The sequence below is a fragment of the Strix aluco genome, chromosome 33 (genome assembly GCF_031877795.1).
Source record: "Strix aluco isolate bStrAlu1 chromosome 33, bStrAlu1.hap1, whole genome shotgun sequence".
NCBI classification, from domain to species: domain Eukaryota; kingdom Metazoa; phylum Chordata; class Aves; order Strigiformes; family Strigidae; genus Strix; species Strix aluco.
Window position 1 is genome coordinate 2,603,006 of NC_133963.1, and position 26,078 is coordinate 2,629,083.

General features: G+C 59.3%; 3 protein-coding genes and 1 pseudogene across 4 annotated transcripts; 1 reads left to right on the plus strand and 3 right to left on the minus strand.

The window, feature by feature from the left end:
• Window positions 1-196: 196 nt before the first annotated feature.
• AKT2 (AKT serine/threonine kinase 2) lies at window positions 197-12,071 on the minus strand. 2 transcript variants are annotated; one of them, XM_074810101.1, is made up of 15 exons: window positions 11,839-12,071; window positions 9,405-10,250; window positions 8,505-8,645; window positions 7,332-7,460; window positions 7,062-7,173; window positions 6,139-6,292; window positions 5,807-5,938; window positions 5,234-5,299; window positions 5,034-5,102; window positions 4,389-4,511; window positions 3,828-3,956; window positions 3,377-3,591; window positions 1,955-2,042; window positions 1,760-1,862; window positions 197-1,472 (listed from the first exon to the last, which is right to left on the minus strand). In XM_074810101.1, exons 3-15 carry the CDS (start codon window positions 8,548-8,550, stop codon window positions 1,393-1,395), a joined length of 1,446 nt encoding a protein of 481 aa, XP_074666202.1. In that variant the 5' UTR covers window positions 8,551-8,645; window positions 9,405-10,250; window positions 11,839-12,071; the 3' UTR covers window positions 197-1,392. The 2 variants fall into 2 exon arrangements, with proteins under 2 accessions (XP_074666202.1, XP_074666201.1); XM_074810100.1 differs by lacking the exon at window positions 9,405-10,250.
• A 360-nt stretch (window positions 12,072-12,431) lies between these two features.
• Window positions 12,432-19,379, minus strand: C33H19orf47 (chromosome 33 C19orf47 homolog). Its single transcript, XM_074810106.1, has 9 exons — window positions 19,305-19,379; window positions 18,132-18,199; window positions 17,754-17,841; window positions 17,356-17,470; window positions 17,160-17,241; window positions 16,818-16,943; window positions 15,013-15,159; window positions 14,575-14,645; window positions 12,432-13,986 (listed from the first exon to the last, which is right to left on the minus strand). Exons 2-9 carry the CDS (start codon window positions 18,148-18,150, stop codon window positions 13,492-13,494), a joined length of 1,143 nt encoding a protein of 380 aa, XP_074666207.1. The 5' UTR covers window positions 18,151-18,199; window positions 19,305-19,379; the 3' UTR covers window positions 12,432-13,491.
• On the plus strand, window positions 18,149-23,724 carry PLD3 (phospholipase D family member 3). Its single transcript, XM_074809996.1, has 14 exons — window positions 18,149-18,248; window positions 19,372-19,520; window positions 20,106-20,132; window positions 20,281-20,316; window positions 20,726-20,776; window positions 20,928-21,055; window positions 21,487-21,670; window positions 21,811-21,931; window positions 22,009-22,136; window positions 22,309-22,509; window positions 22,598-22,737; window positions 22,806-22,971; window positions 23,054-23,153; window positions 23,252-23,724. Exons 1-14 carry the CDS (start codon window positions 18,149-18,151, stop codon window positions 23,470-23,472), a joined length of 1,752 nt encoding a protein of 583 aa, XP_074666097.1. The 3' UTR covers window positions 23,473-23,724.
• LOC141916994 (homeodomain-interacting protein kinase 4 pseudogene) lies at window positions 23,582-25,851 on the minus strand (annotated as a pseudogene).
• Between the last annotated feature and the right edge of the window lie 227 nt (window positions 25,852-26,078).

The following is a 26,078-nucleotide window of genomic DNA, read 5'->3' on the forward strand; positions in this document are numbered from 1 at the left end:
CAACCCTGGGGCCACATCAGAGACCCCAGGGAGCATTTGGCAGGTGATTGAGGGTGCTGAGGAGGAGCATTTGGGTCCTTTGGGACCACAGCATCTCGCGGGGGGGGGGGAAGCCAGGCCCCTCAGCCTCCCCTTCCCCTGCTGGAAAGGAGCCCACGCTCCCGCTTCCTCCAAAAGAACTTAAAAAAAAAAAAAAAAGAACAAACCCCCCCATTTTATTGCTTGTACCGTACAAACACAAGGGCAGCCAAGAGCTGCCGGCCAGCTGCTGCGCCAGGGATGCCAGGCCACCGTGCCCACAGGTCTCATCCCCCTTCCCCCTATTTTTCCATTAATTCAACTCAATTTTTGCCCAAACTAAGTGAGAAAAAGCACAACTTCTCTCAGTTCCTCCCTGAGGGGCTCCCCAGCCAGGTACCCGATTCCTACCTGCAAACCATTGGTGGCACCAGGCAGCAAGTCCAGCTTGTCCCGGGCCTGGCGAAGGCGCCGGTCCCAGTGCGACCCACTGGTGCTGCGCCACGGCAGCGGGGGGGTCCCAGAGGTGTCCCAGAGCGTCCCCTCGGGTGGTGGGCACCCCCCCCACTATCGGCGATGAAGAAACCCAGTCACACCACTGGCACCGGTTGGTTCTGGTGATGCCGTCGTCCGCTAACGGTGCTGGAGGATGGGGCCGGTGTCACAGAGCCCAACGTCACCACAGCTCCTGGCTTTAAGGCACCGGAAAAGCCAAACTATTGCTTCGAGGATCGTGTTTTCCTTGGGTGGTGGCTGGCTGCGGGGGGGGTGCTCCCCTCTGCCCAGGCGCCGATTCAGGGGGACGGGTGGTTTCGGTCGCTGCGGATTCAGTTCAAAGCCAGGAGGAGGTGAGGGGTTGAGACTTTCCCCCCATGGTCTTGGGGTGGGGGTCCTGCCTTGGCATCCCCCCACTCCTGGATCCCAGCCTCAGAGGGGTTTTTCCCTCCCTTCCGCTGTGAAAACAGCTTCTCCCCAACTGGGAGCAGTGGGTTTTACTGGGCAGAGGGCTGGCTGAGCTTCGGGGCGGGGTGGGGGTCAAGGCCACAGTTGAGGGGAAACGGGGGTTGGTTTCAAAAGCTTGTGAGCACTTCTAGAAGTTTTTTTTAAAAAAAAAAGAAAATAATAATAATAATAATAATAATTAAAATCAAAGCAGTCCTAGGCTAGGGGCAGGAGGCACGTCCCGGTGCTGGGGTGGGAGCCGCAGAGCAAGAGCACTTGGTGGGGGTACGGCTTCCAAAAGGCCACGGCGCAGCACCGGCGAGCCACAGCGTCCCCCCGCTTCTGCCAGGCACAGAAGAGAACTCCCTCCTGTGTGAGCGAACCCCCAAACCCTCCTCCTCCTCCTCAGAGGCCGAATGCTGCTGCGGCTGGTTACTCCCGTATGCTGGCGGAGTAGGAGAACTGGGGGAAGTGCGTCCGCTGGTCGTTCTCCAGCGAGCCCATGTTGTCATCTGCGAAGGGACAGGGCAAGGTTTGAGGGTGAGGGAGGTGCTGATGAAGGCTCCCTGGTGTGTTCACAAGATTTCCTGCTCCCTCCCACAGCGGAGATGCCACCAAAGCTGCCCAAGACCTCTGCAGGGCAGTGAGAGGGACCGCGAGCTGTTATTCAGCAATGCCACCACAGCCCCTGCAGTGACACCCGCCACCACGATGTGGTGACAGGAAAATGAGGTCGTAGGAGAGGAAGAGGGTACAGGTGACAAAGGGGGTTCCTGTTTCTGGGCAGTGTGGCACTCACAGCGATCCGGAGGGGTGATGGTGATGGATTGGGCGGTGAACTCGTCATCAAAATACCGTGTGTCTATCTCGGACGTCACTTGGGGCTTGAATGGTGGGACCAGCTGATGGAAACCAGGAGAAATTTGCTCACCGGCAGCATGCCAAGCGCCTGCCTGCCCCTTCACCCCCTCAACGCGCTCCCTTCCCTTCCTACCTTCTTCTGAACCACATCCTGCCAGTTGATGGGGATGAAGAAGCGATGCTCCATCACCTCCTTGGCGTCATTGGGACCTCCGCCGAGCCTGCGGACAGAGCGAGAGGCGCGTCCGGAACCGCCAGCAGCACCACAGTCCCCCCCAGAATCCCCTGGTTGGAAAAGCCCTTGAAGCTCCTCCAGTCCAACCATGAACCTCACCCTGACCGTTCCCAACTCCACCAGATCCCTCAGCGCTGGGTCAACCCGACTCTTCAACCCCTCCAGGGATGGGGACTCCCCCCCTGCCCTGGGCAGCCCATTCCAACGCCCAACAGCCCCTTCTGCAAAGAAATCCTTCCTAAGAGCCAGTCTGACCCTGCCCTGGCGCAGCTTGAGGCCATTCCCTCTTGGCCTGCCGCTGGGTCCTTGGCTCAAGAGACTCCTCCCCCCTCTCTGCACCCTCCTTTCAGGGAGTTGCAGAGGGCCAGGAGGTCTCCCCTCAGCCTCCTCTTCTCCAGACTAAACCCCCCCAGTTCCCTCAGCTGCTCCTCATCAGTGTGTCCCAAGAAGGGCAACGAAGCTGGTGAGGGGTCTAGAGCACGTCTTGAGTCATTCAATGGCCTTTCTGGAGCCCAGTCATCGAGGTGCAGCCTCATCAGTGCCGAGCACAGGGGTGAGATCCCTTCCCTGTCCCTGCTGGCCACGCTAGTGCTGATACAAGCCAGGATGCCACAGAACCACAGAATAATTTAGGTTGGAAAAGACCTTTAAGATCATCAAGGCGGTGGAGTCACCATCCCTGGGTGTGTTTAAGGGTCGTTTGGATGAGATGTTGGAGGATATGGTGTAGGGGAGAAATTTGTAGAGTAGGGCTGATGGTTGGACTCGATGATCCCAAGGGTCTTTTCCAACCTGAATGATTCTGTGATCAAGTCCAACCATAAACCCAACACTGCCAAGTCCCACTAAACCACGTCCCCAAGTGCCACATCTAGAGGTCTTTTAAATCCCTCCAGGGATGGCAACTCCACCCCTTCCCTGGGCAGCCTGTTCCGATGCTTGTTAACCCTTTTGGTGAAGAAAGTTTTCCTAATATCCAATCTAAATGTCCCCTGGGGCAACTTGGGGCCGTTCCCTCTCGTACTATCACCCCGCTCTCTGCACCCTCCTTTCAGGGAGTTGTAGAGGGCCATGAGGTCTCCCCTCAGCCTCCTCTTCTCCAGACTAAACCCCCCCAGTTCCCTCAGCTGCTCCTCCTAAGACTTGTTCTCTGGATCCTTCACTAGTTCCGTTCTTCTCTGGCCACATTCCAGCACCTCAATGGCCTTTTTGGGGTGAGGACCCCCAAAACTGAACCCACTCATCGAGGGGCGGCCTCACCAGTGCCGAGCACAGGGGTGAGATCCCTTCCCTGTCCTGTCCACCCCAGCGAAGTCTCACCTCTGTTTGGGATCCTTCTTGAGCAGCCCAGCCAGCAAGGATTTGGCCTCGGGGCTGAGGGTACGAGGGAACCGAATCTCCTCCATAAGGATCAGCTCAAAGAGGCGTTCATGGTCCTGATTGTAGAAGGGGAGGCGACCACACATCATCTCATACATGACAACTCCCAGGCCCCACCAGTCCACGGCGCGGCCGTAATCATTGTCCTCCAGGACCTGCGCGGGGGAGACAGAGGATGGTGCTGACGAGGCCAAAGAACGAGGCGGCAACACGAGGAGGGAGAAGGGAAACCCCGTTCTAGGTACAACCACACTTGCAACCGACGAGTTTGGAAAAGCCCCCGCTGAACCACTGCCATCTTGGACTTTGGGAATAACCTCCACAGAAAAAACCCTTTTTTTTTGGCACAAGGATTTCGAGGAAAGCCTGGCTGTGGCAATGCTTTAAGTACCTCTGGAGCCAGGTACTCAGGAGTGCCACAGAAGGTCTTCATGGTGGCTCCATCCGTGATGCCTTCCTTACAGAGCCCAAAGTCAGTGATTTTGATGTGGCCGTCTTTGTCCAGCATGAGGTTTTCCAGCTGAAAAAAAAAAAAAAAGCAGGCAGATGGGAGAAAATGTTTGGAGCTGAGCAAAGTTGGGACCACAGGAATGGGATGCTGCTCCCCAAAAAGCCTCCTTTGGATGGTTGGGGTGTCCATCCATCGCCGTGGGATGGGGACGGGGGTGACAGCGCCCCGCAGGGCAGGTTCAAGGTCTCTGCTGAAGCCAAGCTCCCGCTCTCCCTCCTGCCACAACATCCCCAGCCCCGGGTGGAAAGCAGCCCTTCACCACCCACAGTGAGCGGGAGCGGAGAAAGGCAGCTTGCAGCAACTGAAACCCCATGAGGGCCCTCGGGGGGGGGGGGGCAGGTTTAGGGGAGTCAGGAGCGACTTCACACCCCCAAACACCAGCCCAGGAAGATTAAAATTGCGCCGGCACTAAAACGGACGCTGCTGCTGCTGGGCTGGTACCTTAATGTCCCTGTACACCACGTCCCGGGAGTGCAGGTACTCCAGCGCAGAGACTATTTCTGCGCCGTAGAAACGGGCTCGGTCCTCCGTGAAGACACGTTCTCTTGAGAGGTGGAAAAACAGCTTGAGGAAAAGAAAGAAAGAAAGAAACAAACAAACACAAGAGAAACCGATCAACAAGCGCTTAAACCCCACAGTGAAACCCGGGTTAATCGCTCTCAGCACGCAGCTAATGCGGTCATATGTGTTCTAAGCTCCTCGCTTTCAAAAATATCGTCAGCTCCCCCTCTGCTCTGCCAGCAGGAGCGCCTGAGAGAGGGGCTGCGCCATCGGCTGTGTCCCCGCTCGCAAGGGAAGCGTTTCAGGGTGGAGAAACAAAGCTGGATGCCAGCACAGGGTGGAAGGTAACGAAGCCAGTGATGGCTGAAGGGGCTGCAGTGTCCGCAGCTCCCCTGGATGGTTTCATGTGATATCGAGCACCAGGAAGGCTAGCAAAGAGCCAGGAAAACTCAGGCAAGAGGAGCTGTATGCTCTACCTCCCCACATGTGGAATAAATTGTCTGCTAACGAGCTGAAAGCAGCTATTTAATATGCAGACAAGATCCTTCCAAGCCCTGGGGGGAGCATCCAGTCTTAAGCTCCCACCTCTCCACCGTTGGCGTACTCCATGACAAAGCACAGCCGGTCGTTGGTCTGAAAGGCGTATTTCAGTGCCTGCAAGAGGAGGGAAAAAAGGTCTCAGAGAAGCTGTGGGGCTGTGCGCTCGCACGGGAGACGGTGAGGGGAAGGGAAGGGTCGTTCTGGGGTGCGCCAGGCACCCCCTGGCTGGCACGAGCCGTACTTACGGTGAGGAAGGGGTGCCTGGTGTTCTGCAGCACCCGGCTCTCTGTGACAGTGTGCGCCACCTCATCCTGCAAAAGGAGGAGAAATGAAGCGCCATCGTTTGTGGAAAAATCAAAAGAGTTTTTCAACCGCCGTCAACTATTCCCAGAAAAAAAACTAAAAACAAAACAAAAAAACAAAACAGGGATGGGAGCTTGAAGTGCCAAGCTCTGCCCTGGTTTTGCCCCCGCAGGGTGAACGCTTCACTGGCCACATGTGGAGGAGGACGTGGCCGTGCTGCGTCCCCAGAGGGAGGCGAGTGAGTGGATCCCACGGTGTCACCCACCTGCGCCTTACGACGCACGCCCGGGCTTTTGAAATTCCTAGAATCCCCCAGTGTTTAGAGCACAGCAGGAGCTGGCCACCGCTGGGCAGCTTTGGAGGCGTGTTTTGAAACATCGCAGCCCTTGGAGGGTTTGGATGAGATGACCCTGAAAGGTCCCTTCCAACCCAGACTGTTCTATGATTCTGCGATCCCCTAAACCCTGGTGGCTCCCGACTCTTCCCCTCGCCCTCCGCTGGGGCTCTGCACATACTTTTGCAATGATGACCTCTTTCCGTAGGATCTTCATGGCATAATAGCGGCCGGTGGCCTTTTCCCGCACCAAGATGACTTTGCCAAAAGTGCCCTTTCCCAGGAGCTTCAGGTAATCGAAATCGTTCATGGTCTGGGGAGAAACAAGATGGAGGTGAGAGTCTGCAGCGTGGGCAAGGGGGATCTGGGATGGGAAAGGGTTTTCCAGGCTCTTTCACCCGCGATTATCCTGGTGACAGCGGCCACCACAGAGATGAGGTTTATCCCGTATCCCTCCCTCATTGCTCGGCGGTGCCAATGGCAAGAGACGGTGCTGTGTCGGGGACGACTTACAGCCTTGGCGCGGGTTTTGCTGACAGCCACCTCCATCTCCTCGGTGCCGGTGCTGTCGTTGGGAGATCCGCACTTGTAATCCATGGGGTCCGCCTCCGGTTCCTGGTTCTTTAGGCTGTTTGCTACCGTCTGGATGGCTCGCATCCACTCCTCGCTACAGAGAAAAGGGATCAGTGGCACAGAGGTGGGGGTGAGGATCAGTGAGAGGGGCTGTGCCCACCTCTCCAGCCTTTGCAGGCAGACGGGTCACAGCTCAGAGATTTCAGGGCTCTCCTCCAGCTGGGATCACAGAATCATCTCGGTTGGAAAAGCCCTTGAAGCTCCTCCAGCCCCACCATGAACCTCACCCTGACCGTTCCCAACTCCACCAGATCCCTCAGCGCTGGGTCAACCCGACTCTTCAACCCCTCCAGGGATGGGGACTCCCCCCCTGCCCTGGGCAGCCCATTCCAACGCCCAACAGCCCCTTCTGGACAGAAATCCTTCCTAAGAGCCAGTCTGACCCTGCCCTGGCGCAGCTTGAGGCCATTCCCTCTTGTCCTATCGCTTGTTACTTGGCTCAAGAGACTCCTCCCCCCTCTCTGCACCCTCCTTTCAGGGAGTTGGAGAGGGCCATGAGGTCTCCCCTCAGCCTCCTCTTCTCCAGACTAAACCCCCCCGAGTCCCTCAGCTGCTCCCCATCAGACCTGTGCTCCAGACCCTGCACCCTGCCCTTCTCTGGACACGCTCGAGTCATTCAAGGGCCTTTTTGGGGTGAGGGGCCCAAAACTGAACCCACTCATCAAGGTGCAGCCTCACCAGTGCCAAGCACAGGGGTGAGATCCCTTCCCTGTCCCTGCTGGCCACGCTATCGCTGACACAACACAACACAACGCGCTCTTTGTCCTGGACACCCAAAGGGAGGGGCCATCCCACACGCCTACCGCTCTTCGGGAGAGTCCACATGGAAGGTCCTCTCGATGACTGTCGTCCACTGCAAGCATCGGATGACGAAGGTGTTGGGCCGAGGCCGCTCAGTCTTCATCAGCTGGCACTCTGCAGAAGTTCAAAAATAAAATTAAAAGGGAAGAGGATGGTTTGGGATCAAATATCCTCATCCCAAAGCTTTCCCTAACAGCATTGGGGATGAAGACACCCTGCCTGACACTGGCTCCTAACCACAGACAGCCCCAGAGCCACCCACACTGACGTACCCGCTACCGAGAAGTTATTCAGAGGTGGCAAGCTGTGGTCGGACGTCTCCGGCCGCTCCTTATAGCCAATGAAAGATCCGTCGCTTTTCAGCAGGAAATACCGGGGACGCCACGTTTTGATGTATTCCCCTGCAAGAGAGATGGGGGCAGGGGGATGGCTCAGGGGTTTTTGGGGAAGGACCCCTTGTAGGGGTGGTTCTGATGATGAGACGGAAAATTAAACCGCAGAAGGACCCCTTGTAGATGGAAAATTCAGTGGGGTTTTTCTTCAGGCTGTTTCTAGGAGCTGCTTTAGAGAAGCTCCTGCAAAAAAGCAGCTGGCTGTGATTTAGGAGAGGTGTGAGCAGCGGGTTAGTCTGAAACACGCTCGTTCCAAGGGAACACAGTGGGGAAAAAAAAGCTTCAGGCTTCCCCCGGCAGCTCCAAAATTGACCAGAGAAAGAAAAAGCATTGGAGGGAAGCTCTGGCTTCCCCCTCTCCAGGTCTACTTTCCACAAAGAAGGAGGAATCCACAAACCTGCTGGACACAGGGATCCAGCTGGGCTGCTGGTGGGACAAAGGTGGCTGGAGGTGGCTGGCTTTCACGCCTGCTCCCCTTGCAAACCACCCTCAGCCAGGGAAGGAAAAAGAAGAGCCACCTTCAATGGATCTAAAAATAAAACCCCACGTGCACAGCTGCTACAACGCTGCAACGTTCCCCATGTAGAGCTAAAAATAAAAGGGCTGGCTGTGGGTCTGACTGCAGGGCTGCCGCAAACCAGGTTAGAAGGAGCGTGGGGAGGTGTTAGGATTGTTCTCCAGCTTCCCAACGCAGCAAGAAATTAAAACCGCCGCCGCCCGAGGATTTGCTTGCAGCACAGACCCAACGCCGGCGAAGCGGCATTGCTGATGGCCGCGAGAGCTGCGGACCCGAGCCTGGAGCAGGAGAAAGCCGAAAAGGGAAGGCGCTGGTGGGTTTTGGGATGCCCTGCAGTGCCAAGGTGCTTTGCGCACTGTTTTGGGGGCGAGGGGAAGCAGAGACCTCCCCTGTGTTTGCGCTGGGGAAAGGTTAAAATCGTCAGTAACTGGAAACCAGAGATCTCCTTTCCCGGCGGCAGCTGCAGCGCTGGACTCCCCGCAGTGACCCGGCCTTGGAGGGATGCCACCGCTGCCACGCCGGCTCCCCGCCCTCACCTCTCTTGTGCAGCCAGCCCTCCTTCACGACCGACACTTCGTTCATGGTGGGGCCGTGGGCTCTAACCCCCTCTCTGCCACGGGATCGGGGAAGCGGCTAACGCCGGCGGCGGCGGGAGGAGCAGCGAGAGCGGAGACGACCTGCGGGAGAAGAGGGAGAGATGCTCAAAGAAAGTCAGCAAAGCTCCTGACGCTCTTCCTTCCCCTCCCTTGAGGGGAGGCAGCCAGTTTCAGCATGAAGCCACCCCCACGCGCCGATTAAAATCTCCTCCACTACACCAGTTTCCTAAAACCCGCTCCCCCCGCCCCAGACAAAAATCAGCATGGCAGCCTTGCAAACCTGGAGATGCCAGGATGGAGCAGGTTTGTCAGCATCGTCCCTTTACCTGCCTGCCACCAACGAGGCATTAAAAAGCCTCAGGAGGGTTGGACAAGCTCGGGGGGCGGGGGGGGGGCATGGTCCCTTGGAAAACAAACAGCTAGAGAAAAATTAATCGGAGTCACCTGACAGGATTAACTCCCCGGGCTCCCAAATCCCACCGCGCCAGGCGACGGGAGGCAGCGGGACAAGGGGACGTGCTACTTCCTGGTGGTGGCTGGAGGGGACTGTCCCCACCTTGAGTCTCCCCAGAGTCACCTTGGGCTTGCTGCCCCCACCGTTCCCTGGCTTTAATCAGGGTAAAATAAAACTCAAGCCCATAAATTTACAGCCAAGTGCAAGGGTTTGGGGTTTTCCAGCTGCATCTGAAGCAAGACAAGAGCCAGAGCAGCCCAAGACTAACTCCCCAGACATGGTGCTATATCGATGGAGCTCCCACTCCCCTCCAAACTTTCTAGATCAACCCCAGGGCCTGCCTAACTCCCAAACTTCCAGCCTAGCTTTAAAACCTCCAATCTCACCTTTAAAGCTCCCTCTGCCACAGGGATGACGGGGTTTCCAAAGGGAAGTAATTTCTCTTCCTCACTACCATAAATCTGCCTGTGCCTTCCCAATGGGAACCTCCCCGCCTTGCCACAGGCATCCCGGGATGATCCCAGATGGGAAAGAGGATTTTGGGGACTCCGCTTGCCCTCAAGGCTCCTCCGCTCGCCCAACATTGGGCAAGGACGTGGGGCAGACAGCCAGGCAATTTGAGCAGAACAACAACAGGCAGGACCTGGCAGCGCATGGAGCTAACGTTTTTCCAGCTGCTGAAGTGTCGATCTCCGGATGGATTTGCTCCTGGATGGGCTATGGCAAAGAGCTCATCGATGTTAATTAAAAAGGAAAGCACAGAATTGTCTAGGTTGGAAAAGACCTTGAAGATCATCCAGTCCAACCATTAACCTCACATAGAAAGTTCCCAACTACACCATATCCCTAAGCGCTATGTCGACTCTAAATAAAAACTTTGCTGCAGAAAAGGGCTCTAAATAATTTCGGAGCTGTCCCAGAAAGGCTGAGCCTGCCGCATGTGTCCCACAAGGCACCCAGACCACAAATGCAAACGAGATCACAAGAGGCTTTAATAAAAAAACCCCCCCAAATTACAAAAAAAAACAGCCCCTGAACGAGCAAATTAACAGGGGTGGAGGTTGTAGGATTTGAGCATCATCCCACGACTGAGCTTTGGTGCAGGGGAGAGGATCTGGCGCATCTGTGGCACTGGACGCAGGTGAAACACAGTCAGGAGCCTTCGAACCCAGCGATCGGTGAGATCTGGGCATCGTTCATTCGCATCCGGGGCTTGTTTTTAATTATACTGGCTGCAATTAAAAAGCTTTCAGCTGGTGGTACTTGACCTTTGATTATATTTTTGTGCAGTGTGGGACAATGAGGCTCTGAAACCTGGAGACTGCAGACTTCTCCAAGACAACACTGTGTTGTCCTTCAACATAATATAAATTCAATATAAAAAAAGAAAAGCGTTGGTTAAAAAAAACCCAAACTAAATCGTTGCTTTTTGGGTGCGTTTAAGGATAATTACAACAGCGGGAGACTTGCGATTCAGGAATCACCAGCAGCTTGAAGTGTCAAACCCTGTCATGGCCCCTTCTTTGTCCTTGCAGGGAACAGAGGATGTTTAATGTGATCCTGATGGCTAAGGAAAAGCGGGAATGACCAGTGGTCATTCGACACATTCTCCGAGCCCTAATTGTTACGGTTATTTCCGATGAAGGATGGGGATTGTATCCGGCACTGAGGGATCCTGACAACCCGAGATGCTGCGCGAGCAGTTTCCAGGCGCACACCAAAAAGCGGCGATTAAAAAAACCACCAAAAGAGCCCCATTTCAGGCACGTTCCAGAGGCTTTAAACCAGCTGTGAAGCAGCGCCAGGAAAGATTTGCATCTCAAAGCGCAGCCGCGTGGATCCTGTCCCGGGGATGAGCAGTGAGGAGCTTTCAGAGAAGGTTTGAAAGGTGCTGGTGCTGAAAGGCGCGGGGACGGCGCGGCCTGAGCCCCCTCCTGCGGTGCTGGGTGCCCCCCCCCGCGGAGGCAGGCGGGGGGCTGTGGTTGTTACTGAGCCCTCAGGTGGGCTTGCTCAAGGGGTGGCTGGGGATGGGTCCCCTTGGGGGGGTACCAGCACAACGCACCCCCACATCCAGGAGCCCATGGCAGAGCCCCCCCCCCCCCCCCAGTGACAGACCACCCCCAAACCCCAGAGGCTCACAGAGACCCCCCCAGGCTCCTCCACCTCAGCCTCTCGGGACAGGGCCCTCCAAGCCTGGCACGGCCCCCCCCCAATGAGAGACCCCTAGGATAGTGCCACCACCCCCCCCACCCCAAGCCTGCTTGAGCCCCCCACCTCACTCCCTGGGGACAGCCCCCCACCCCCCCCGCAAAGACTGCCAGTCCTTCCCCACCCCCAGCCTGCCAGGGCCCCCATCACAGGTCCCTGGGACAGGCCCCCTCCAGTCCCACCAGTCACCCCCAGCTCAGGCCCCCAGGCCAGACCCCCCCCAACCCGCAAACACCCCCCCACTGCAAGGCCCCCCCAGCTCAGCCCCTCAGTGCAGCCGCCCTCATCCCCGTCCCGGCCCCCCCCACTGCCCCTGGAGGCGGGTGTTTCGCTCCCCGCACTATCCCGCACGACGGGCGGGCGCATCGCGGGGCCGTGAGGGGGGGGCAAGACCCCCCCCCCCCCCCCAACTCCGCGGGTGGTGCGGTCCCCGCGGCGCCCCTCAGGAGACGGGCGGGTCCATCGGGCGGCGGGAGGCGGGGAGGCGCCGCACACCCCTGGCGGGGGGGGCGGGTGGTACGTTCCGCGCAGCGGCCAGCGGGGGCCGGGCGAGCCCACTGCGCGGCGCGGGGGGGCGAAGGGGGGGGCGCAGAAGCAGAGCCGGCTCCTCACCTGTCATGGACGCCGCAGGCCCGGCCGGCCGCCGTCGCTCATCCCGGTAGCGGTGGCGCTCCCCCCCGTTCAGTCTTCTTAGCCCCGACGGCGCCCGCGCTCCCGGAAACCCCGCCCGCTCCGGGCCCACGCCCGAAGGAAGCGGAGACGGACGGGGAGGAGGGTTTTGGGGGGGGGGTCGAGGGGGGGGACGGAGAGGGAGAGACCCCACTCGCCTGCGCGGAGCCGCACTGCGCATGCGCCACCCCGCCGCTGCCGACTGCGCCTGCGCTGGGGGTCAGCGCGCCTGCGCGAGGGGGTGTGGGAGAGCGCGCCCCCCTACTGCGCATGCGCGCGTCGCGGAGACGCCCCTTCCGCTTATTTGCATATATTTAAATATTGCCATCAATGCGACCACCCACGCGTACCCGAGGAGGGCAGGAGCAAGGGGATGACGGTTGATTGATGCCCACAAAGCGCAGGTACACCACCCCCCCCCCCGGGTGCACCCCCCACCCTGGGGTGCACTGAGCTGCTCCAGCTGCAGCACCCTGAGGTGGTTTTGGAGGGTCTCAGCCACTTGGGGGGGTGGGGCTCAACTGACACCAAACAGAGCCGTTTCTACGCTTTATTGCAAAAAGCTCCCCAAACTGGGAAAACCCACTCATTTTCACACGCCAAACATCACCCAAAGCACAAAGAAAACCTTCCAAAACAGGGTAAAATAAAGAAACCAGTGGTTTTTCTTATCAAAAAGACTCACCGTTATGGCTGTGACTTACCACACAGCTGCCTCCACCCCCATTGTCTTTATTTTGGGGAGAAAAATATCTTTTCAGGGTTTGCAGCAACACTGGACAGGTGCAGGGTTAAGACACCACTGCTGACATAACTGAAAATTTTGGGGGAAACAAATTTTGGGGGAAATAAATAATTTCAGCAAACCCCCATGGTGGACGTTTTAGGTTTGGGGGGGGCTGAGCTCAAGCCTAAAACTGTAAGCGATGAAGGTGTCACTTAAATTAAGGCAATTTGGGGATTGTTTTGAGCCCCCGAGGAGTTTTTGGGAAGCTTTTGAAGTTTTGGGGGTTTTTTTGGAGGCTGCTCTGAAACTCTTAAAAATTGAGAATCTCTGCAGCAAGCGAGCGCTCTGCAATTATTATTTATGGAGCCATTTTGGTGTAAATTCCTAAATGCCGGAAGAAAAACCCTGCAGAAGAGGATAAAAAATCCCAGAAAAAATAGGGAAAAATCCCCCCTGTATGGAGTTCTTAACTTAATTCCTAAGTACAGGAAAGAACCTGCAGAGAATGGAAAAATGGGGGGAGAAAAACCCAGAGATTTTGGTGCTGGTAGACTGAGAGCAACAATTTGGCCTCACACCTGCCGGCTTTGCAGGCAGGAGCAGGCAGGGATGCCTGGCAGGCAAAATATCTGGCAGGAACGGTTTTTCCCCTCTTCCCTCCGCTTTTTTTCCTGTGGGATTAGCGTTTCCCTGGGGGATTACGCCTCTTCTCACGGGATTAAGCGTCTCCCCGTGGGATTAGCGAGGACGAAGGCAGCATGAGGCTCTGCCGGCTCTTGAGGGTGAATAAATGGGATGGGGGGGCAGCAGGTGACCGTCGGGAGGGGACGGGACAAGCGGAAAACCGTGAGGGAAGCAGCTCCACGCAATCAATCCGGTTTCTTCCCCAGCCGTTTGAAGACGCTGACGGTGCCGGCGCTGTCCATCTGAGCGCCGGGGCTCTCGCTGGTGCTGCTCACCTTCCCGCACCCCCAAGTCCTTTTGATTGTCACCCGAAATTCGGGTTCGCTTTTATCCTTCGTGCTGGTGACGTCACCATCCTGCGCTTCGACCGGCACCGCCACAACGCTGACGCTGCCGATTTTAGATGCCGCCGGTGACGGTTTTGTTGCCATACGGCTACCGGCGGCGTTCCTGTGACCCGGTCGCTGGGTGGCTGTGGTGACGGTGACCTGTTTGGCTTCTGAACTGGTGGCTTTTGCCTTGACGGTCCCTCCCAGCTCAGAGCTTTCCTTAGGGGGAGGTTTGGTGAGTTTTTTGAGGACGCCAGCGTACTGGAGCACAGAGCAGTCATCGTCGCTCTCGGTGGCTTTGTCCCCATCGGTCCCCAAGGCATCGCCCAGTCTGCTGAAGACTCCCGTGGGCTGGGAGACAAGGTGAGAGGAGCCCGTCAGCACCCGCACCCCCATTTACCCTCCCCTTCCCCTCTGCCCCCTGAATTCTGCCCCTGGGACGGAGACCAGATAGATACCAACCGTCTTGGGATGTAATGATGCAAAATGCTGCCTGCAGCAATTAATGACTGGGCTATAAAGCAGGTCTATAAATCACCCATAAAATCGTATTCCCTCTTATATTTCTTGAGGGGATCAGTCTGCAACTTGTTTTACACCCCCAAGACTTCCATGCTGAGCTTTCTGCCTCCAGAGGAGAGAAAAAAACCTCCTGTATCCCCCATTAAAGGGGTCAAAATAGCAGCGCAGATGAGGATCACCCAGGGACTGGGGATCCACTTGCCTTTGGTGGCTGCCTCCTGCTTTTCCCAGGTGTTTCCCCACCATTTTCCAGTTATTTCAAGGTTCCTTCAGCCCTTCTATGGCGAGCGGGCAGCTGCAAATCCCAATATAATCTTGGGGGAGAGGACCCTTGTGCCAGGATCCCGGCGGGGTTTGGCCCAGCTGCCGAGAGCGACGGCTCCATGGAGCCGCAGCTGAAAACCCACGTCCTCTCACCTTCCCTCCTGTGGTCGTGTCCGCTTTCGCCTCGGCTCCCAGCCGGTCGAAGACAGACGTCCTCTGCAGACCTGCAGTTTTCAAGAAAACGTGGGGTTTTTTGAGATTTCCCTGGAAAATGAAGCTCTGCTGGGTCAGCACCGAGGGCTCACGGCCTTTCGGCCCCGTCCTACCATCGGGGCACCCGGCAAAATAAAATTAACTTGTTAAAAGCATGCAAATGGCCACCCGTCCCCTTCTTCCTAAGGCTTAAACGGGCGTGAGTGGAGCCTTTACGGCTTGTGGTAAGTTAGTATCTCCTTGGCATAACACAACTTCTACCCAATCGCTCTCTGGATGTGAAAATCCTCACAGGATTTGTAACAACAGGCTAATTTGGGGCTCAACTGGGCTTCTGGAAGAGAAAATGAACATCAAACCCACCCCCCCCGCTGGTACCTTTGGCCGCTTGCTGTTCCAGGATTTTCTTTGTCCTCGGCGTGGTGCCCTTGGGCATATTGATGATGTATTTCCCTTCCATTTCTGCCGTCACCCGGCGGCGTTTTACCGGGATCGTTGGACGTTCGTCTGCCGTGTCGCATAATCCTGGTGGGATGAAGGAAGAGCAAATTGAGAGCTCTCGTCACAACAAGGCTTAGGGGGAGGAAGGGTTTTACAAGCACTTGGGCATGATCCTGGGCTGGAGTGAGCTCTGAGACTGGCTGCTCTGGCACCAGCTGGCTCCCCCAGCACTGGGGCTCTGCAAACACCTTCCCCCCACCTCTAGCTACTCCCAGCTGCAAAATCACAGAATCATTTGGGCTGGAAGGGACCTTAAAGACCACCCACCCCCTACCATGGGCAGGAACGTCTCCCACTAGACCAGGCTGCTCCCTGTGCTGTCCAACCTGGGTGGGGGCATCCACAGCTGCTCCGGGCAGCCCGTTCCGTGTCCCACCAACCTTCCACTCAAGAGTTTCTAATAAAAAACTCCCCTCTTCCAGTTTAACACCGTTCTCCCTCGTCTTGTCTCTGCACCCTCTGATAAAAAGCCCCCCCCTCCCTGTCCTGGAGCCCCCTGCAAACACTGAAAGGCTGCTTTAAGGTCTCGCCGGAGCCGCCTCCTCTCCAGGCTGAACCACCCTGACTCTCAGCCTGTCCTGGTACGGGAGGTGCTCCAGACCCCCTGATCACCCTCGCAGCCTCCTCTGGCCCCGCTCGTGTGGGATCCCTTCTCTCTGGAGCATCAATCTCCCCCACTCAGCTTGAGGTCACCCCCAAACTGGCTGTGGGTGCACTTGATCCCACTGTCCGTGTCCCCAGTGAAAGGGCTCAAACAAATGAATTTCTGACAGTTATTAAGACTAAACTGTGATGTGATATATAAAAGCTTTGTTTGTGTTTTTCTTCATTTGGGTCTCAAGTTGAGTTTCTCCTCAACTACTTCCTGAGGTCCCTTTAGGTAAGGTTTAGGTCTGTTTAGGTAAGATTGAGACACTCGTCAGGCTCCCTACGGAAATCCCTGGTAGCAGACTCAAGGGCTTCAGTGGACACTTGGGCAACCCCTAGAATGGGAAAACTAAGATAAGGGGGGGCTCAAACAAAGAGACACAGAGACACTGTTATAGGGAGGATGATTCTGCTGATTTAGGAAGGAGACACCTCGACTTTACTTCAAACACCGTGAGGAAGATCATGTACTTCTTCCCTTGACCACCGAAGCCCCTCACCCTATTTTCACTACGCATGCTAGGACTATGTAAATGAATTCCAGGAGCTCATTATCATGACACCCCTTTCCAGGAAATCTAATGAATATGTATGATTTGTGTGTATATAAACTGATGTCCCTTACTAATTCTTGGAGCCCTCATGGTAGAGAATCCCCGGGGCGATCCCAGTGCCACCAATCAAGAATACCTGCTTAACAGCAAAAAAATTTGCTGTTCGAGTCTATTTCTTTATTTCAGTAGCAAAGCTGTTAAATCATACTGGTCCCAGTACGGACCACTGAGGGACTCTGCACCAAGACACCTTGCTGGAGCGCAGCCAGCCAGCCGAGGCCTCGCCCACTGAGGGGACCACCCCTCAAATCCGTGTCTCTCCATTTCAGCAACAAGGGTGTTGTGTGTTTAGCTCAAAAAGCCCACCGCTGGATCCAGAGGGGCTGTTAAAATTTGGCTGGGGGGACACTGAACGGGAAACAGAAAGCTAAAAGCAGCTTGTTGGCGTTGCTTCCGCCAGGATCCATCGCCCCTCCCTACCTGCCTTCGCAGCGGCCAGTTTGTTGGAGACGGTGACAGAGATTTTGGAGGCGTGGGGCCGCTGTCGGAGCGGGGCGGCGGGAGGTGAGTCTCTGCTCAGGCTGTTGGCGATCATCCGGCTGGCGGCTGCAAGGGGGGGACAGCGCCGTGAGGAAGAGCTCTGGAACCCCCGGGGGCTTTGGCGAGCAGGACAAGCATGCATCTCGTCAGCTGAATTAAAGAGGGGTCCTTCCCCCGGGAGCATGGGGAAGGCGGCCATCGTTTGAGCCCTTCCTTTTCAAGATAATTAAATCAATCGTGCAAGGGGATTTCACCTCCCAGAAACCTCCCACCCGCACTCACCGCTACTGGCGTTGCGGCGCAGCTCGGTTTGAACGTTGGGGGAGCTGGGGCAGAGCAATTCGGTGGCTGCCTTGCACATCTCCTGAAGGAAAAAAAACAGGGGGAAGGGTTTTTCCCCCTTGGGCCCTGGGGAGGCGAACGAGAAGGCTCGAGGCAAAACTTTGCTGCTAACCGAGCCGGCAAGGCTTTACCATACCTGCCTGTACACGACTTTGGCATGTTTGAGGATGGCGATGATGTCTCCCACCACTGTGATGCCCAGTTCATTCATGATCTCCTTGTTCAGATCCATCAACATGTTCTTTTGGATCCTGCAGCGAGGAAAGACCTGGCTTAACGAGGTCTCCTCTCGTTATGAGCTCTGATTAATTAGGCCCAGAGCGAGGTGCACCATGATATCCACAGCACAGGTTCAGAGACCACCACCATCCTGGAAACAACACTGATAATGACAGAGAAGCTCAGCGCCGGTGAGTAACTAAGGTCACTAATTAAGGAACAGGATAATGAGTTAACTCCTTCCTTCCTCCTCAGTAGGGGGATCTTTAGGTGCCGTTTTCCCCACCGTGACGCGACGTAAAGGTGCCACCTCACCTGTTATCCACAAACATAACGGCATAGTTGACAGCGGGGCCTGGGGGGATCCCGGCTTCCTTGAAAAACTGAATCCATTCGGATGTCGCTGAAAAAAAGCCACAGAAAAGGGAAAATGAAGTGACTATGGAAAAGGGGGTGGGGCGGTCGCCTGGGTTTTGGCAGGCACCAGCCGAGAGGCTCATTCCAGGCGTTCGCAGCTGTCGTTGTGCAATTAACGGGATGGGGAAGAAAACAGCTCCTGGGCTGGCGGGGGTGGGGAGGGGATGGCCTCCCGGATGAAAATACACAAGTTGAGGGGTTTTAGAGCAATTCAGGGCAATTTTGGGTGGCGGAGGGGGAGAAGGGCGGCAGGGCAGAGAGGGAAATGTCCCTTACCCATCGTGACGGACACCATGGCGCAGGAGCCAGCGGCCGCGGGACTAGGCGGCGGGGCCAGGAGCAGCCTGCCGGGGAGAGACCGGCCGGGCGTCCCCTCTGACAGCCAGCAGGCAGGCACGGGGCTGCTGCCGCCCCCCTGCCCGCAGCCCTGCCCGCTCCCCCTGCCCCACACCCCCCTGCCCACAGCCCTGCCCGCTCCCCCTGCCCCACACCCCCCTGCCCGCAGCCCTGCCCGCTCCTCCTGCCCCACACCCCCCTGCCCGCTCCCCCTGCCCCACACCTCCCTGCCCGCAGCCCTGCCCGCTCCCCCTGCCCCACACCCCCCTGCCCGCAGCCCTGCCCGCAGCCCTGCCCGCTCCCCCTGCCCCACACCCCCCTGCCCGCAGCCCTGCCCGCAGCCCTGCCCGCTCCCCCTGCCCCACACCTCCCTGCCCGCAGCCCTGCCCGCTCCTCCTGCCCCACACTCCCCTGCCCGCAGCCCTGCCCGCTCCCCCTGCCCCACACCTCCCTGCCCGCACCCCTGCCCGCTCCCCCTGCCCCACACCCCCCTGCCCGCAGCCCTGCCCGCTCCCCCTGCCCCACACCTCCCTGCCCGCAGCCCTGCCTGCTCCTCCTGCCCCACACTCCCCTGCCCGCAGCCCTGCCCGCTCCTCCTGCCCCACACCCCCCTGCCCGCAGCCCTGCCCGCTCCCCCTGCCCCACACCTCCCTGCCCGCAGCCCTGCCCGCTCCTCCTGCCCCACACCCCCCTGCCCGCTCCCCCTGCCCCACACCCCCCTGCCCGCAGCCCTGCCCGCAGCCCTGCCCGCTCCCCCTGCCCCACACCTCCCTGCCCGCAGCCCTGCCCGCTCCTCCTGCCCCACACTCCCCTGCCCGCAGCCCTGCCCGCTCCCCCTGCCCCACACCTCCCTGCCCGCACCCCTGCCCGCTCCCCCTGCCCCACACCCCCCTGCCCGCAGCCCTGCCCGCTCCCCCTGCCCCACACCTCCCTGCCCGCAGCCCTGCCTGCTCCTCCTGCCCCACACTCCCCTGCCCGCAGCCCTGCCCGCTCCTCCTGCCCCACACCCCCCTGCCCGCAGCCCTGCCCGCTCCTCCTGCCCCACACCCCCCTGCCCGCTCCCCCTGCCCCACGCCCTCTCCTTTCCCTCCTACCCCTCCCCTCGCCCCTCACCTCTCTGCTCCCGCCGCGCCCCATCCCGCCGCCGGGCCCGGCCCCACCGGAAGCTCCCCTCGGGCAGTGCCGGAAGTGACGTCACCGCCCGGCGCCGCGCGCCGCCAGTCGAGGGCGGGGAGCGGGGAACGGGGAGGGGCGACCCCCAGAGCGCCGGAGGACCGAAGGGGCCCCCGCGGGCTGCTCGGAGCCTCCGCCGCGGACCCGGTGCCTTCGGTACGGTGGGGGACGGGGCGCAGCGGGCACCCCCGGAAGCCGCAGCCTGGAGAGCGGGGCTTCGGCCCTGAGCGCGGCCCTGGCCCAAACCTGGCCCTAGGCATGTCCCTGGCGCTAAGCCCGGCCCTAAATATGTCCCTGGCCATTTAATTTGCCCCTAAATATGCTCCTGGCCTTAAACCCTGTCCTAAAGTATCCATGGCCCTGAACCCAGTCCTAAATATGTCTGTGGCCCTAAAAAAACCCTAAATATCACGCTAACCCTGACCCTGGCGCTAAACCCAGTCCTAAACATCAGCCCTGACCCCCCCAAATTCAGCTGGGCCAAGGGGGTGACACCAGACCGAGCTTAATGCCCCTCCAGACCCAACGCCCCCAACCCTAATCCCCTCCCCCAAAACAGGGCAGGGTTTGGGGGGTGAGCTGAACCTTGGGGCTGAGCACCCTCTTTTTGTGGGGTCCCAGAGGGCTGGGGGGGGGTGTCTGCACCCCAGAATTGGGGTGTCCCACCCTATTGCCGGGGGGTACCAGCCCCAGTGGCGGAGGAGGGAAGGACCAGACACTTCCCCTCCCTGCCTCAAACAGGCTGGGGCACGTGAACACCCCGATCTCGTGAGTCAGCTGGGAACGTCTCTGCCCCACCCGGGTTTTTTGGGGTCTCTTTCCTTCTCTGCACCCCAAAAATCCCAGCTGTGCTGCACCCCGCGGGGGTTTCGCCTGTCCGGGAACGTCAGGAGAAATCCGGTTTGTTCTGTTCCAGCGTCACGCCGGGATGAAGCCCAACACCTATAAGCAGGTATGGTGCTGGCGACACCCTGAGTCCCCAAACCGGGTGTCATGGAGCTCCCTGCCCTGTCCTGGCACCCTACAACCCCAAACTGGGGTGCCCCATAGGACTCTGTCCTGCCCCACCAACCTACAACCCCAGAGTGGGGCATCCCATAGCCCCCTGCCCTGCCCCCTACAACCCCGAACCGGGGGGCCCCATAACCCCCTGCCTGGCACCCCACAACCCCAAACCGAGGCACCCCATGCCCTCCGTTTCAACCCAGACCCTGCACCCTGTGGGGACCTCTGGAAATCTTGGGGCGGGGGGGCACTTTTCCCTGGGTACCATGGGCATTTTGGGGGGGGGTTTACCCCCAGAGCAGCCCCCACCCTGGTTCGGGGTCCCCCCCCCTCCCAGTTCTTTGCCTTCATCACAGCTGGACCCACTGGAGGACCGTGGGGCACATCCCAACTGCTTCCTACTGAAGGTAACTCCCCTGGTCTGCGGGGGCTGGCTTCGGTGCCAGCTGGACCCGGTGCCATCCCTTGCTGGATGCCACCATTCTTGGGGGTGCCTTTAAACTCCATCAATTAATTTATTCTTCATTTCGGGGCACTGACGTCCCCTCTCCATCCCAGTGCTCCCGCAGCGCGTTGCTTTCCACCGTCCTCCTCACCCTCTTCGTCCTCATCTTCCTCCTCTTCTTCAATCTCTGGCTGAGCTCGGCCCTCCGCGGTGATGCCGGATCTTGCGGGGACATGTGCCGGTAAGACGAGCTCATGGGGGGTGACGCTCCCCCAAGACCCTCAGCATCCTGGCGCCACCATCTCCCTGTCCTGCATCCTCAGGTCCCCCCCGAGCATCCCCCATCCCTGTCCCGCATCCACAGGGCCCCCCTGAGCATCCCCCATCCCCATCCCTGTGCTGCATCCACAGGGCCCCCCCAAGCATCCCCCATCCCTGTCCTGCACTGCCAAGGCCCCCCCAAGCATCCCCCATCCCTGTCCCGCATCCACAGGGCCCCCCCAAGCATCCCCCATCCCTGTCCTGCACCGCCAAGGCCCCCCCGAGCATCCCCCATCCCTGTCCTGCATCCTCAGGGCCCCCCCAAGCATCCCCCATCCCTGTCCTGCACCCCCGAGACCCTCGACATCCTGGCGCTACCACCTCCCTGACGCTGCTGAATTTCCGCCCTAGAATCGTCCTGGTGGAGAGCATCCCAGAGGGAATGACCTTCAGCGATGGTTCTGTGCCAAATCCGTCCACGTTCTCCACGTGGATGAACCTCTTGGGGACCGTCACCCGCAGCCTGGACATTGCCTCCTTCTACTGGACCATGACCAACGAGGACACACGGACACACGAACCCTCCGCCGCCCAGGTCTGCGCCACTGGCATCCGGCACGTGCGGCGCAGCACTGATTCTGCTGCTTGAACATGGTGCTGGCTGCTGTTTTCTCGTCTTCCCATCGTTTTTAATCATTTCTGCTGGTTTTGCCTTCACACCACATGCTGATTCAGGGTGAACAAATCCTGAAGGAACTCCTCCAACTGCCCCAGCGTGGCATCACCGTCCGAATCACCGTCAGCCGCCCGTCAGCAAAAGCACCCCTGAATGATCTCCGAGCGCTGGAGCAGAGCGGTGAGTGATGGCAAGACCTCAAAATGGGGGTTTGGGGGGGATTTGGAGTGGGAGACGCCCAACTCGTGGTCGTGCAGGTGCTGTGGTGCGCACCGTCGATATGCCGCGGCTCACCGGCGGTGTGCTGCACACCAAGTTTTGGCTCGTCGATGGCACCCACCTCTACCTTGGGAGTGCCAACATGGACTGGAGGTCTCTGACCCAGGTGAGCAGCACCGGATGGTGCCCAACCTGCGCCGAACAGCGCCAGGGCTATCCCAAACCATCCCCGTCCCCATCCGAGGATGCTCGATGCCATGAGACAGGACTCGTGGCATTGGAGAGGGATGACAGAACCACCCGATGATGTGACAGTGCTGCTGTGCTGCTCACCGCAGGTGAAGGAGCTCGGTGTTGCTGTCTACAACTGCAGTTGCTTGGCCAAAGATTTAGGCAAAATTTTTGAAGCTTATTGGGCTCTTGGCATTCCTGGCACTTCCATCCCGGTACCGTGGCCGGCAAATTATTCTACCCCCTTCAACATGGAAACGCCACTGGAGTTGAAGCTCAACGACACCGATGCCGCTGTCTACTTCTCGGTATGTCCCCGATCCCCTGCAGTTGGTTTTCCTGGTGCCGGTGGATTGGTTGTGCCGGTGCTTGACCCGTCTCCGATGATTTTGGCAGAGCTCCCCGCCGGCGCTCTGTGCTGCCGGTCGGACCCAGGACCTCGGCGCCCTCCTCGGTGTCATCGATGCTGCCGAAGCCTTTGTGGACGTCGCGGTGATGAGCTACCTACCCACCACTGAATTCTCCCACCCCCAGAGGTTCGTGTGGTCTTACGCCAACCCTGACTTGCCGGCAGCGGTGAGGCTGAACCGCTTTCCCTGCCCAGATTTTGGCCGGCGATCGATAACCGTCTGCGGAAAGCCGTCTTTGAACGCCGGGTCAAGGTCCGGTTGTTGGTGGGTTGTTGGCGGCACAGCCGAGTCACCATGTTCCCCTTCCTCAAATCCCTTGCTGCCATCGCAGATAACCAGACCCACTACAGCGTGGCGGTGGTGAGTATCGCGGCCTGACCGCGGCGTGCCAGCGGGCGGTGGTTTGGTGGGTGCTGGGTGACGGTCTCCTCGCTCCCCGCAGCGGCTGTTCATGGTGCCGGCCAGCGCGGCACAAGCCCAGATCCCCTCCGCCCGGGTGAACCACAACAAGTACATGGTGACGGAGAAGGCGGCGTATATCGGTGAGCGCGACGTCCCCGCGTGCGAATCGCCGCCGGCTGCTGTTGGGGGCGGGTTTTGGGGGGTGTGTGTGTCCCCCTGACCCCACATCTCCTTGCAGGGACATCCAACTGGTCCGGCGACTACTTCACGCGGACGGCGGGATCGGCGCTGGTGGTGAACCAGACGCTGAGCCCCAGCAGTGCCGGCACCGCCACCGTCCCTGCGGCCGGCACCATCCGGGAGCAGCTGCAGGCGGTTTTTGAGCGGGATTGGAGCTCCCGCTACAGCGCTGACATCAGCGACGCTGAGCAGTGGGAGAGCCTCTGCGGCTCCCGGTAGGCACCGGGCAACGGGCCACCGGGGAACCGCGGGTTCCAGCTGTGCCGAATTCAGCCTCCCCGCTCCCGTTTGGGGAAAAAAACACGTTTTTGTGGCGTTTGCGGTGCTGTTATTGAGGCAAGGGGTCCTCTGCGCCGCGGCGATGGAGAGCGCCGGGCCTTTGCTGAATGCTGTGCCGGCACCGGGAGGGAAGCCGGGCGCCCCTCGAGTCTCGGCAGTGCCAAACCCACCCCGGCAAAGAGTCAGAGGAAACGCTTGGCTGTCGGCAAACCATTTATTGGGGGATCGCTGCAAAAACCGGTGCCGACAGCATCTGGCACAGCACATCCTGGTGCGTCCCTGGCTCCGTTCTTCTCTACCGGCGTGGAGCCGGGTCTTGCTGGTCAGGGTGGCTGAAGGTGAGGAAGAGGAAGGTCTTTGGGGAGCTCTTCTCTGCCAGGGGGTGTGCCAGGGTTGCCACGGTGGCTCAGCAGTGATGTGAGTGTTCCTGGCTCTGTGCCGGGAGGAGTGTGCCAGGTAGAGTGGGGGAGTCCCAGTCTGTCCCCTGGAGCCCATCCTTGGGGACAGGGATGGCGCTTGGCGGCTTGGGGTCGCACCGCGTCACCGGAGCTTCCTGCGAGGGAGAAGGGTGGGGAGGGGGTGAGCGGCACCCATGGGAGGTGTGCCCACCCCTTGGTGGGGACCTGGGACACACAGGGATTCTGGGCACCCGTGATCTGGGGGCACCAGGGATCCCCCATCCCTCATGATCTGGGGACACCAGGGACCCCCCAGCACCCATGATCTGGGGGCACCAGGGACCCCGAGCATCCAGGGCCCCAAAGCACCTGGGGGACACAAAGCCACCCAGCACCCGGTGTCCCAGAGCACCCATGCCCAGGAGCCCCCTGTCCCTGCACAAGGCCCCCCCCATGGCTGTACCTTGGCGTGGGACGAGGTGTTCGCTCTCCCAGGCAGGTTCTGCTCCACGACGCTCCCAACGACCACGCTGCCATCGTGGCGGCCACGCTGTTCCCGGCTGCCGGGGGCCCCCAGCACGATGGAGTTACCGGCAGCGCGCTTTGTCCCGGGATGCCGCTGATGCTGGTAGCGCCGAGTGCCGTGGCGGGTGGGGATGGGGGCTTGGCAGACGTCCTGCGGGCTCGTGCCGCTGCTGTACCCGCTTGGCTCAGCCAGGCTGAGCCCATCCATCTGGGTGGTGGCCTCCTGGATGCCGCGTTGACTGGCGGGGATGAAGGCACCTTCCTCCGTGCCAGGGAAGAGCTGAACCGCGCTGGCATCCTTACGGGATGCCCTCAAGTCCTTGTGGCAGAGCTGGTAATACTGGGTGGCCTCAAAGCTGGACTTCACCTGCTGCAGGGAGATGAAGGGATGCTCGAGGGCGGCGCTGGGCGTGATCCTCTCCTGCGAGTCCCACGTGAGCATCGTCTTGAGCAGCGCCACCATCCCACGCAGGTCACAGTGCTCGGCCAGGGCTTCCTGGCCAGAATCAGACGCCAGGTGGATGTGCACCGCCGCCAACTGATCCAGCGAGGAGAAGACGTACCTCCTCCTCTCCACCGGCTTCGCCATCTCCTCGCCCGGTGGTCTGAGCTGCCAGGAACCGGTGGGATGTGGCACCCGTTGGAAGAAGGAGCACGTCTTCCAGCCAGCGCAGAGCAACTCACCCCGTGGTAGCCCCAGGGTGGAGCAGATGTAGCGGACCTGGTCGTACTCATTGATGCCAGGGTAGAGCGGCCAACCCAAGTGAAGCTCAGCCATCACGCAACCCAAAGACCAGACGTCTACCTTCTCGCAGAAGGGCAACCCCAACAAGATCTCTGGTGCCCGGTAGAAGCGGGTTTGGATGTAGGGTTGCTTGATGCGGCAGGCCTCGGTGACGATGCAGGCTGAGCCAAAGTCGACGAGTTTGACGTGGAAAGGATAGCGTGCGTGGTCCACCAGCATGATGTTCTCTGGCTTGAGGTCAGCGTGGATGATGGAGAGCTCCTTCAGCTTGAGCAGCGCCGCCAGCAGCTGCACTGTGACGGTACGGATGTGCCGGACGGGCGACGGCAAGAAGTTGTTCTTCTTTTGGAAGTCCCGGAGGTTTTGCTCCAGCAGCTCAAAGACCAGGTAGGTACAGGCACCGTCAGCGAAGGACTCGAGGAAACGGACGATGTGCGACTCCTCTGTGTCCACCCCCCGCAAGGCCTGCAGCAGCTTCAGCTCATTCTTCACCACCCGGCCATGGTAGCGTTTCTTCTTCAGGATCTTGATGGCCACCATCTCCCCCGTGCTCCTCCGCCGGCCCTGGGCCACCTCCCCGAAGGTCCCCTTCCCCACCGTGGCCACCAGGTCGTAGCATTCAGCACCCACCACCAGCGTCCCCATGGTGAGTCGGCTCCTCGCCAGGGGCTTGTGAGCCCCCACTCTGCACCCACCAGGGGCTTGTGGCACCCAGACACCTCAACCTGTCCCCCAACAATGCTGCTGGTTCTGGCGTTGCTGTGGCAACACCTTTTGTTGCTGGTGTCATCCCCGGGAGCAACCGTTGCCCCGCACAAAGGACTGGAACCCCGGCTGGAGGAACACCCTGAAACCCATCCCTGGTCCCCTAAAACCCA

Bases quoted from the DNA above. Each gene is read 5' to 3' on its own strand.
- AKT2 (XM_074810100.1), bottom strand. From the start codon at position 8,550: ATGAACGAAGTGTCGGTCGTGAAGGAGGGCTGGCTGCACAAGAGAG. The intron at 6,293-7,061 runs GTAGGCGTGTGG...TTTTCTCTGTAG, and splicing joins GTGGACTCTCCCGAAGAGCG to CGAGGAGTGGATGCGAGCCA. The intron at 5,939-6,138 runs GTAAGTCGTCCC...GTTTCTCCCCAG, and splicing joins GCAAAACCCGCGCCAAGGCT to ACCATGAACGATTTCGATTA.
- PLD3 (XM_074809996.1), top strand. From the start codon at position 18,149: ATGGCGCAGGAGCCAGCGGCCGCGGGACTAGGCGGCGGGGCCAGGAGC. The intron at 18,249-19,371 runs GCACGGGGCTGC...CCCCTCGGGCAG, and splicing joins CTCTGACAGCCAGCAGGCAG to TGCCGGAAGTGACGTCACCG. The intron at 22,137-22,308 runs GTGAGCAGCACC...TGCTCACCGCAG, and splicing joins ACTGGAGGTCTCTGACCCAG to GTGAAGGAGCTCGGTGTTGC.
- C33H19orf47 (XM_074810106.1), bottom strand. The intron at 16,944-17,159 runs GTGAGTGCGGGT...CCCCCCTTGCAG, and splicing joins GCGCCGCAACGCCAGTAGCG to CCGCCAGCCGGATGATCGCC. The intron at 15,160-16,817 runs GTAGGGAGGGGC...TCATCCCACCAG, and splicing joins ACTGGCCGCTGCGAAGGCAG to GATTATGCGACACGGCAGAC.